This window comes from Lonchura striata, chromosome 31, assembly GCF_050655825.1.
Source record: "Lonchura striata isolate lonStrDom1 chromosome 31, ASM5065582v1, whole genome shotgun sequence".
Lineage (NCBI taxonomy): Eukaryota > Metazoa > Chordata > Aves > Passeriformes > Estrildidae > Lonchura > Lonchura striata.
In genome coordinates, this window is record NC_140733.1 from 3,422,749 (window position 1) to 3,434,993 (window position 12,245).

At 51.0% G+C, this 12,245-nt stretch overlaps 1 protein-coding gene across 1 annotated transcript; it reads left to right on the forward strand.

The window, feature by feature from the left end:
- Positions 1-324: 324 nt before the first annotated feature.
- On the forward strand, positions 325-5,712 carry LOC146764750 (uncharacterized). Its single transcript, XM_085563678.1, has 2 exons — positions 325-545; positions 2,014-5,712. Exon 2 carries the CDS (start codon positions 2,035-2,037, stop codon positions 3,148-3,150), a length of 1,116 nt encoding a protein of 371 aa, XP_085419804.1. The 5' UTR covers positions 325-545; positions 2,014-2,034; the 3' UTR covers positions 3,151-5,712.
- Positions 5,713-12,245: the final 6,533 nt, after the last annotated feature.

Below are 12,245 nucleotides of genomic sequence, written 5' to 3' on the forward strand. Positions count from 1 at the left end.
GCAGCGCCGCAGCTCGGACCGTGCTAACCCACACGCTGCCTGGTAAACCCAGGGCAGCGGGACCGCGGAAAACCCCGGCCCCTGGAGGGGACAGCTAGCCGGAGGGTCCCGGGGGGCCGGGGAGGGACGGGGGACAGCGGCGAGTAACCCCCGAGAGCAAAGTGGCGGTCGAAAGAGAAGCAACAAGTGGCGCACCAACGTTGGGCTTTGCACTGGTCTGAGCAAGCCTGCCGCAGCCGTCGTGGACAGTGCACTGGCTAGGAGCTTTTCCAGACACTGCAGTGTCACCGCGAGCTGCAGAGCGGAGAGCGGTGTGAATAAATCGCTACGCAGGCTGTCGGCTCCGCGGGGAGAAGCTCTGGGATCACGCTGGTGGTGTGAGGCATTTGCCTCTCCACACAGCCCAGCGGGACTGTTGCCGTGGAGACAGACGCCGATTTCTGTCCGGCGAGGTCGTCACGGGTCGGACGGCACCTCTCCACACCCGGGAGACCGCCCGGGGTTCGGGAACCGTTGCTGCAGTGGTGTCTAAAGGACGGCGGTGGGTGAGTCTCGGTACTGGGGGGCAGGGGCCCGGCCAGGAGACATCGGCTCCTGTGTGCCCGTGGGGGGACACGCCAGCGCGCAGGCGTGACGGGAGTCTCCGTCGTAGCTTTAGAACTTTGGGTTTGCTGCAGTAATTGGTTGAGATTTGCTGTGAAGCCAGCCATGGGTGTTAGGCTGACTACACAGCAGAAAGAGATTTATAAACAAGTTCAGGAGCCCCTGCTGAGTGCAGGTGTCAAATTTCCTAAGAGCCTTGTAAAAGAGTTTGTCAGATGGTTATCAGTAAGTGTTCCAGAGATAACAGAGCAAGTAGTGAGAGAAAGACGATTTTGGAAGCGTGTTGGTGCAGTGCTGAGTGAAAGGACAAAGGCAGGAGATCCCTCAGTGAAAGAAGGTTTTATGAGAATGTTTTTGGTCGTTTACGATGTTGTGAAAGAGAGTGCGGACACTCAGGGCGCCCAGGGAGCAGAAAAGCGCCCTGTCGCGTCCCCGGTGCCCCTCCGCACCCCCTGCGGTGAGAAAACTAACTGTGCAGATGTAGATTTAGTTTCTAACCCTTCTCCGCCTCCTGCTTTTGCTCCCGCAGCTGAAAATCCATGCTTTGCACCCCCCATTCCCCCCCCCGTGCAGCCCCCACAAGATGGAGGTGGCCACGCGGTTTTCCCTTCTCCATCCCCGCATTCCCTGCTCCCTGTGCCAGCCCAGAACACGCCCCCAGCCCTCGCATTCCCCCCTCCGCCTGTCCCTGACCCCAACCCCTCCTCCCTTGCGGCGATCCAGCCCACATTCCAGCCCCCGGTCCAGCCCTCAGCTCCTCCTCTCGCAGTTCCATCACCACCCCCTGTCCCTGTCCCTGCCCCGCTCCACGCAGCCCCACCGGCTGCGGCCACTCCCTCACAAGCCGGCCCTCCTCCCTCTCCCTCTCCCGGACTCCCTGGCAACGGCAGCGCCCAGGCTGTCAGCCGGGAAGTGCTCAGAGAGACCGAGCCTGCGTTCTTAGCCCCTGTGATTTATAATGCCAGGGGACAGAACGCCAAATGGGAGCTCCTTTCGTATGATAGTATTAGGGAACTTTGCAAAACGAAGCGTGAGTTTGGGGAAAGAAGTAAATTTTTTAAGAGCATTTTGAAAGCTACGCTATGCTCCAAGACATTTGTCCCCGCTGATTTGAAACGTCTTTTCAGTTGCTTGCTCCCTCAGTCTGAGTTTAGATTGTGGGAAAGAACGTGGAAAAGACTTGCAGCAGATCTCCTCCCTGAGATTCTGCAAAGTCCAAGCCTTTCCACAGATATAGAGGATGAAGAAATCACTTTAGAACATCTAGTGGGTGAGGGTGATTGGAGCCAAGCTGAAAAGCAAGCAGCAGGCATTCCCAGAGCAGTGTTAGACCTGTCCAGGGATGCAGCAGAACGTGCATTTTTTAATATGCCTTCTAAAGACCCTATTGTCTCATATACCGCTTTAAAGCAGTCTGTTTCAGAACCATTCATGGATTTTGTGGATCGAGTGCGAGCCTCTGTGGAAAAAAGGGTGCAAAATCCAGAGCTCCAAGACCAACTTATATTAGAACTGGTCACCACAAATGCAAATGAAGTCTGTCAGCGAATCATCCTATCCCTTCCATCATCGCCCCCCCCCACACTCGATCAGCTCATCAAGGAGTGCACCAGGAAAGCTATGCTGATGACAGAGGACTCAGTGATAAAGCCACGGGAAAGGGTGGTTGCTTCAGCAGCAGCAACCCCCAGGACTCCAGGGTCTGAAGGGCCTCCTCGACAAGGGGGGAAAGTGGGAGGGGGGAGAATCATTTTCCTTTATACTGGCAGAGCAAATTGTATCTTTTTCAGAGTTAGTTCACTTTGTTGTATGATTTTATCTCTCTTTCAGACTAGCAGAATGTCAATTTCCACATTCCTGCTCATCGTTTGGTTCCAGGGAATGGTCATCTACCCTTCCACGGTGGATGCATGGATTGTTCCACAGCCCAAGAAAAATGTGTGGGTCACGCTAGCCCAAGCCTTGCAACAGGATCATATGTGTTTGTCCACTGCCTCAGCAGAAAATCCGATGTCCACATGTTTAATAGGGGTTCCAAGTAAGGAGGATGAGTTTCCAATTGGTCTGGTCCGTTTGCAAAAGCAGGTGAACGAAAATAAAATACCTAAAGGTGCAGGACAAGTTGAAGCACAAGTGCGAAATCCCCTCATTTTGTGGCAAGGGTGGGTTTCACATTTGCCCACTGCTGAGGGGGAGCCCCAGGAATTAGAACTCCTAGGCTCTGCAAAAGCTGAATTTTGCATTCAATTTGATTTTTCCCCAACCAAAGAAGTAAAATTATATGAGCATGTCAAACAGTACAAGGTAGAATTCAGAGCAGGTCAATGGTGCACAGCTGTCTACAAGCTGAAATTTACATCCACCACTGATTTCCGTCCACGCAAGCTGGACAAGGGAATGTTTCTTATCTGTGGGGACAGAGCGTACCCAGGAATCCCATCTCATCTTATTGGAGGTCCATGTACTTTTGGGCATCTGACCCTTGCTTCCCCCAACATGACCCAAATTCCAATTGGGCAAGCAAAAAGTGGGAAAAAAAATTACTAAGCGGAGTGCAAGCCAATTTGATGAACATTGTGATGCAGAAATTTATCATTGGGCAAAATCCAAAAGAGTTGCTGTCTCTGTGTTTTTACCATGGGTTGCAGCAGCCAAAGCATTGAGTGAATTAGGCAATCTAGAATGCTGGGTGACCAAGCAGGCAAATTTAACATCAGCAGCCCTGAGTGACCTCCTAGAAGATGAGGAAATAACCAGGAAGGCTACCCTCCAAAATAGGGCAGCTATTGATTTCCTGCTGTTGGCACATGGTCATGGATGTAAAGAATTTGATGGGTTGTGTTTTTTTGATCTGTCATCTAAAGGACAGAGTGTCCACTCGTCCATTCAGGAAATGAGAAGCCTCATTGGGAATGTGAAGCAAGAAAATGAGGATTGGTTTAAAAATCTGTTCAAAGACTGGGACCTTTCTGGGTGGGCAGTGTCTCTTTTAAAAGACATCTTTTACTTTCTAGTTGCATTGTTTTTAGTTCTGTTAGCATTTGGAATTCTGAAGCGGATCGTCTCCAAGGTCATCACCTCGAAGCCGAAGGCTTCTGCGCCGGTTTTCATCGCTGCTGCCGCCACGGAAAGCGATTGGTGGGAAGACGACAAGCAGAAAGACACTGCAGTTTAAGAGCCACAGTTTACCTTCTCCCAAGGCATCGTTCATCTTAGTAATTGAAAAGCAGGGAATTGTTGCAGTCATGCTGGCATGGTAGCATGGAGGATTGTTTTAGAAAGGCCTTGGGAATGGTAAACTGAGGAAAAGGATACATTCATGTATGCCCCATTGTTTTAGAAAGGCTTTGGGAATGAGAAACTGAGGGAAAAGATACATTTATGTATGCTCCACTGTTTCGGGAAAGTCCCGCTTCAGCATTCCTCTGTAGACCCCCTTCTCCCCACCCCTGAGCAGTTCCCATTGGACCTGGCCCCTGGGGTGGTTCTGATGTGCCTTAGCTGAACACTGTCTCTATTGTTTAAGACCTTATCTCTTAATTTTGCTGTATAAAACTGTATCTGGGCAATAGCCCAGGGCCTTTGGTCACTGCAATGCTTCAGGCAATACAATCTCTCTGGACAAGCATACCATTGGTCTCTCTTGGTCTCTTTATCTCGAACCCTTGCGGCGACTGAGGCAGCGCCGCAGCTCGGACCGTGCTAACCCACACGCTGCCTGGTAAACCCAGGGCAGCGGGACCGCGGAAAACCCCGGCCCCTGGAGGGGACAGCTAGCCGGAGGGTCCCGGGGGGCCGGGGAGGGACGGGGGACAGCGGCGAGTAACCCCCGAGAGCAAAGTGGCGGTCGAAAGAGAAGCAACAATTGATAACACCTGATTTGAAAACCTTAAAGGAGCAGACACACAGGAAAGAGAAAAGGTCCTTTGAACAATATAGCCAAATTGTGATAATGATGTCTGTATTTGGGACAAGGCTCGGAGAATTGCAGTTGCAATTTTCTCACCCCAAAAACAGCGTTGGGGGTGACCTTGACACAATTGGACCACATAGCATGCTGGATTGAGTAAACATAATCGTGCCATTTCATCTGCACTGAGTGACATGTTAACAGATATCAGCAGTGCAAGACAAGCGATGCTTCAGAACAAGGCAGCAGTTGGTTATTTGCTGCTGTCACACGGGCACAGATGTGAAAAATTTGAGGGGACATGCTGCATGAACTTGCTTGATCATTCAAAATCTATTCATGAAAATATGAAACAAATGCAAAGTAGAATCAGCAAATTGAGAAAAAAGAAACTTACAAGATTCTGGTGAAATGATTTCATTGGCTTTTTTAATCTTTCACCATTGTGGAAAAACTTTTTAAAAATAGTGTTATATATTCTTATAGGGTTTGTAGTTCTACTTGTTCTGCCATGCATTTTCATGTGCATTCAAAGAGCCTTGAACAACATGGCAAAGCAAGTGTTTCTGGTTCAAACAGGGAGGGGAGATGTGGGAACTCAAAATGTCTCTCAGACATTTTTAGAGGTTCCAGGCCTTGGTCAGAAGCATTCTAGACCCTGGCAGACAGCTGAAAAACAACTGTGATTTTGAGTTTGAGCCATGGAATGAATTACCAACTTTGGAGGTGGAACAAGCAATCACAAAAGGTTAGATAGTATAGTAAAAGTAGTTACAAAGTAGAGGGAAATATTTTTTAGTATTGTACAGGGGGGTTTTAGCACATGTACAGGGGGGTTTTTACTTTGTACATGGGGGTCAGAAGTTCTAAGATGGAGGAAAGTGGGCTGAACCCCTCCTTCTTCCTTCTTCTTCCTTACCTCCATGTTCTTGGTGATGTTGGCACTCACAGATTGGTTTAGAGTAGAAAAACACTTGGCAACGTAGGTAGTAGGTATTGGGGAATAATTGTAAACATGTTATACGTAATATATCTTATAAAAGATAGCAGCAACCCTGGGCGGAGGAAAAGAGAAGAAGACAGCAGATAGAGAGGATGTCAGGGTGTGTGTGTGCCTCTACCCAGGCCACTGATCAAATAGCTGCAGTCCAAGAACATAATCTGTTAGATAACTAGCAATAAACTGCCTTGAGACCGAACAGCTAAGCCTGCGGAGTTTTTCTTTGGAAGCACGGGTTGGAGGAGGAATTTCACCACCACATGTGGCCCCAAAACAAGGCTGGGGTTCCCACACAGATCAAGCAGGAGATCGCTCATGCTGTAGCCCTTGGCCCAGTCAGAACAGGACCAGAGGTCAAGAATGTGCTCTACTCTGCAGCCGGGAACTATGGGTTGTCCTGGAGCCTTTGGCAGAAAGTGCCTGGGGAGACCCACTGTGTACCACAGGGAAACTTGGTCTTAAGAGAGAACTGGGTGTAAGATTTCATGGTGTGCAGATGGAAATAGAATAAGGGGTGTATAATGTCCTGGGTTGTAAGATAAGCTTGTATTCTATTTGCCATCTGTCGAAAGGTAGGGCAGGTTTTGTTATCTCTCCCAAAAAACAATGGTTTGACCGGTAGAGGCAATGGTTTGTTTATACACTATTGACTGACTCACTGCCGGGCTGGTAAATGTAACACCGTGAGGAGTCCCACCCAGAGGGAGAAGCCAAGCACTCTATTATTGTTTAAAGGGGTAGCTTTTTGGGGAGACGAGGCAGCTCTCTGGGCGGGACTCCGAGAGAAGCAGCTCGCTCTCTCTCTTCGCGGGATTCCCAGAGAAGCAGCTCTCTCTCTTTTTCTTCGCAGGATCTCGCAGCGAAACAGCCGGTGAGGCGGCGGCAGCGGAGCTCGGAGGCAACCCCGGCGCAGAAGAAGACCGGCCCCACTGCCACCAGATCTTCAGAGGAAAACTATACCCTTCTAAAGATCACCACTGCAGCTGCAGTTCATCAACCACTGCAAGGGGAGCAATCGCCCAGCAGGACTGCCACTGGCACCCCGAATCCTCAGGTTCTGGACTTTTTCACTGGTCTTGTTTGTACCGATTGCATTTGCCTTTTTAAATGGTTGTCTAGTTTTCTCCTAGTAAAGAATTGTTACTCCCATTCCCATATCTTTGCCTGAAAGCCTTTTAATTTAAAACTCCTAGTAATTTGGAGGGAGGGGGTTTACGTTCTCCATTGCACAGGAGGCTTTAGCCCTACTTCGCAGATTCCTGTCTTGTCAAACCAAGACAGTGGGACAACCACTCCTGGGGTGGCTGTGCCAGCTCCTCCATGAACCTCCAGCCCTGGGAACCTGGAGCAAGTGGAAACAACAACTTGGCCAATACAGCCTGTGCCTGAAGCAAATGGAAAGAGAACTGGGGTGGGAAAAATCACGGTTGTTTATTTACAGAAGAACAGCAATGAAAACACAGAACACATTTAGATTTGTAAGAATATTTGTACTAACAACAGTTTATAGAAGGTATATACCTAAGAACATATCTAACAATAATATCTGAAATGTATTTACAGAAGACAAAACAAATCCTGTATCCTAAGGGCAACAACAAACTCTAAAAACTATGTACAAAAGGGTGCCATCTCTGTCCGGGATCTCCATCAGTCAGGAACAAAAGCAGGCGCCATGGTCACTGCAGTCAGGCACAGAGGGCTCTTCCGTGTGTCCCCAGGCTGGCACAGCGGGACTCTGCGGCCAGAGCTGAGGCTGGCTGGGTCTGGGGGCTGGGCCCCAGGCACTGCCATGGCGCTTGTGTGGCCCAAAGCAAGCACAGGACAGGCTGGGCATGGCCACCAGAATCCAATGCACTGGGTACCACGGGCCTGAGCAGAGACCACCCAGCCCAGCCCTGCCCCAGCCTGGCTGCAGGGAACCCACTCTGCCTGTGGGGACCACATGCCTGTCCTGCTGCTGGCATTGGTCTTCATCCCAGGACCATGGCCTCCTCTTAATCTTTTTCATCTATGTCCATGTCCTCGGTGTACTCTGCCATGTCCAAGTCCATCTCCTCTTCCACATCCACATCCACCTCCATCTCTTCCTCTCCAGTCTGCTCTCCATCCACCTCCATCTCCTCCTCCGTATCAATTTCTGTGTCCACCTCCATCTCTTCCTCTCCTGTCTTTTCTCCATCCACTTCCATCTTTTCCTCTCTATCAGCCTGTGTGTCCACCTCCATCTTGTCTTCTCTGCCTGCCACAGCCTGCAGAGGTAGCAAAACCTCAGAGTGGGGTCCCTGTCCCACCCCATCCGCCCAGAACTCCAGCCCACCCGGGCAGCTGGGGGAATCCACCTCCATGGAATGGCACCCTACCTTCCTCAGGACAAATGCCAGCATCCTGCAGGGATGGATGGCACAATCCAGGCCTTAGGCAGCTTTGGAGACTGATGAGATGAGGTTTCGGGGCAGGAAAAAGAAGGGTGACAGGAGCAGCAGGAGCAGCGTGCAGCGTGTGCTGAGCCCAGGGCCAGCGGTTGTGTTGTGCTGCTTGCTGGCTGCTGGCAGTTCCAGATGGGACATGGATTGTGACATGACCACTGAGCTAGAGAGCCTTTGGTTCCATGCTTAGCAACGTTCCCCCAGAGCATGGTGCTCAGAGCCCTGTTCCCAAGGATGGGGCATCCACAGCCTGGGCCAGTGCCTCAGCAGCCTCAGTGGCAAAGAGCAGCTTCCTTAGATCCAACTTCAATCAGCCTCCTGCAGCTGAAAGACGTCCCCCCTTGTCCTGTTGCCACAGGCCCTGTGGAACACTCTGTCCCAGTCTTTCTTGTGGCACCCTTGCAGTGCTGCAGAGCTGCAGTGAGGCCTCCCCAGGGTCTCCTCTTTCCAGGCTGAGCATCCCCAGCGCCACGTGGACAGCAGGCAGCGTGATCAGGGGAAGTCCAGGCTGGAGTCAAATGGCATCAGGAACGGAGAGATGGAAGCTTTAGGCCCAGCTTTGCCTCTCAATGTTCAAAATTAATAAGAGTGGAGGGCAAGATGGTGGGACAGTGGTTCTGCTCTAATTGGTGAATATAGTCTCTGTTTTTTTCTTTTTTTTCTGTCATGCTGATGCAGGTTTGGCTGTTTGAAAGGAAGCTTGGCACAATATCCATTGTCTTCTCCATTGGTGAAACACCGAGCAGAGTCTGGGCAAGCTGATGTTGCAGAGCAAAACCTGCCAATGTACTGGTGATCCTGAGCCTGGAGGATTCAATTAAACCCAGCCAAAAATAATTTCTGGAAAGTCAAGCCTGGTGTACATTTTCTTGAGTTTGGCTATGCCGACTTCACCTGAGTCTTATGAAAAAGCAAACAGAAAACTCAAACCAAAACAGACCAAACCCAGAAGCAAACAAACCCACGCAAAGCAATCAAACACAGAGACTAAAATAGCCCAGATGAAACCAAAGGGAATGAGGAATTAGTATTAGTTTTGAGTTCATCACAGCAGGCAAATGGCTGCTTTCCACGGGATCACCATAAAAAAACACAGATAACAGCTGCTCCAAAATACACCCAACGGCAGAACCATCAAAGTGATACATAGCAACTCTGGGGGCAGCTCCCCATTAAGGTGAGGGATGAGCACACAGTGCTACAGCTCCAGCCTTCCCCAGCCTCCAGGCTGCTCTTTGCTCCTGATGTAAGAGCCTTGCAGGACTGTGGCCCCTCTCAGTGCATTCTAAATCATTCCCACAGCTCTCACTTGAGCCACTGGCATTTCCAGAGCGAGATGCAGGCACAATCCTACTGCCTGCTGAGCCTCTCTGGGAGATCCTGAGCATCTTCCTGCCTAGAGCCACAAAAGAGCTCAGGCTCTCCCTGAACTGGGTTTTCAGGGGAGGTTTCCATGTCCCTGCGAGATGTGTTCATCGTTCATCAGGCTGTGCCCAGCCTGGATCAGGGCAGCTTGGATGCCACATGGGATCCATCCTTTGCCCTGCCATGTGATCCTCCATGCAGTGGGGATAAAAAGCCCAGCACTGGGGAACCCCAGGTGCTGCAGCAGTGATATTTTTGGGAGAAACACAGAGCTGTGCATGGCCAGCTTGAAGTCTGCGCTGGTGTGAGCACCAGGCCTGCCATGCTGAGCCCAGGGCCACAAACAGTGCTCACCCTGGCTGGGACATTGAGTCCCAACATGGGATCCCGTGGGACAGGGCACGCTGGGATTTGCCCCTGCAGCTACCCAGTGTGTCCAGAGAGACTGCAAGGAGACAGTGACCTCTGTCAGCGGGACCCTTTGAGTGGGACAACCCCTCCTGGGGTGGCTGTGCCAGCTCCTCCATGAACCTCCAGCCCTGGGAACCTGGAGCAAGTGGAAACCGCAACTTGGCCAATACACCCTGTGCCCGAAGAAAATGGAAAGAGAACTGGGGTGGGAAAAATCACGGTTGTTTATTTACAGAAGAACAGCAATGAAAACACAGAACACATTTAGATTTGTAAGAATATTTGTACTAACAACAGTTTATAGAAGGTATATACCTAAGAACATATCTAACAACAATATCTGAAATGTATTTACAGAAGACAAAACAAAGCCCTAAAACCTATATCCTAAAGGCAACAACAAACTGTAAAAACTATGTACAAAAGGGTGCCATCTCTGTCCGGGATCTCCATCAGTCAGGAACAAAAGCAGGTGCCATGGTCACTGCAGTCAGGCACAGAGGGCTCTTCCGTGTGTCCCCAGGCTGGCACAGCGGGACTCTGCTGCCAGAGCTGAGGCTGGCTGGGTCTGGGGGCTGGGCCCCAGGCACTGCCATGGCGCTTGTGTGGCCCAAAGCAAGCACAGGACAGGCTGGGCATGGCCAGCAGAACCCAAGGCACTGGGTACCACGTGCCTGAGCAGGGACCACCCAGCCCAGCCCCGCCCCAGCCTGGCTGCAGGGAACCCGCTCTGCATTGTGGGGACCACATGCCTGTCCTGCTGCTGGCATTGGTCTTCATCCCAGGACCATGGCCTCCTCTTCATCTTTTTCATCTATGTCCATGTCCTCGGTGTACTCTTCCATGTCCAAGTCCATCTCCTCTTCCACATCCACATCCACCTCCATCTCTTCCTCTCCACTCTGCTCTCCATCCACCTCCATCTCCTCCTCCGTATCAATTTCTGTGTCCACCTCCATCTCTTCCTCTCCTGTCTGCTCTCCATCCACTTCCATCTTTTCCTCTCTATCAGCCTGTGTGTCCACCTCCATCTTGTCTTCTCTGCCTGCCACAGCCTGCAGAGGTAGCAAAACCTCAGAGTGGGGTCCCTGTCCCACCCCATCCGCCCAGAACTCCAGCCCACCCGGGCAGCTGGGGGGATCCACCTCCATGGAATGGCACCGTATCTTCATCAGGACAAATGCCAGCATCCTGCAGGGATGGATGGCACAATCCAGGCCTTAGGCAGCTTTGGAGACTGATGAGATGAGGTTTCGGGGCAGGAACAAGAAGGGTGACAGGAGCAGCAGGAGCAGCGTGCAGCGTGTGCTGAGCCCAGTGCCAGCGGTTGTGTTGTGCTGCTTGCTGGCTGCTGGCAGTTCCAGATGGGACATGGATTGTGACATGACCATTGAGCTAGAGAGCCTTTGGTTCCATGCTTAGCAACGTTCCCCCAGAGCATGGTGCTCAGAGCCCTGTTCCCAAGGATGGGGCATCCACAGCCTGGGCCAGTGCCTCAGCACCCTCAGTGGAAGAGAGCAGCTTCCTTAGATCCAGCTTCAATCAGCCTCCTGCAGCTGAAAGACGTCCCCCCTTGTCCTGGTGCCACAGGCCCTGTGGAACACTCTGTCCCAGTCTTTCTTGTGGCACCCTTGCAGTCCTGCAGAGCTGCAGTGAGGCCTCCCCAGGGTCTCCTCTTTCCAGGCTGAGCATCCCCAGCGCCACGTGGACAGCAGGCAGCGTGATCAGGGGGAGTCCAGGCTGGAGTCAAATGGCATCAGGAACGGAGAGATGAAAGCTTTAGGCCCAGCTTTACCTCTCAATGTTCAAAATTAATAAGAATGGAGGGCAAGATGGTGGGACAGTGGTTCTGCTCTAATTGGTGAATATAGTCTCTGTTTTTTTCTTTTTTTCTGTCATGCTGATGCAGGTTTGGCTGTTTGAAAGGAAGCTTGGCACAATATCCATTGTCTTCTCCATTGGTGAAACACCGAGCAGAGTCTGGGCAAGCTGATGTTGCAGAGCAAAACCTGCCAATGTACTGGTGATCCTGAGCCTGGAGGATTCAATTAAACCCAGCCAAAAATAATTTCTGGAAAGTCAAGCCTGGTGTACATTTTCTTGAGTTTGGCTATGCCGACTTCACCTGAGTCTTATGAAAAAGCAAACAGAAAACTCAAACCAAAACAGACCAAACCCAGAAGCAAACAAACCCACGCAAAGCAATCAAACACAGAGACTAAAATAGCCCAGATGAAACCAAAGGGAATGAGGAATTAGTATTAGTTTTGAGTTCATCACAGCAGGCAAATGGCTGCTTTCCACGGGATCACCATAAAAAAACACAGATAACAGCTGCTCCAAAATACACCCAACGGGAGAACCATCAAAGTGATACATAGCAACTCTGGGGGCAGCTCCCCATGAAGGTGAGGGATGAGCACACAGTGCTACAGCTCCAGCCTTCCCCAGCCTCCAGGCTGCTCTTTGCTCCTGATGTAAGAGCCTTGCAGGACTGTGGCCCCTCTCAGTGCATTCTAAATCATTC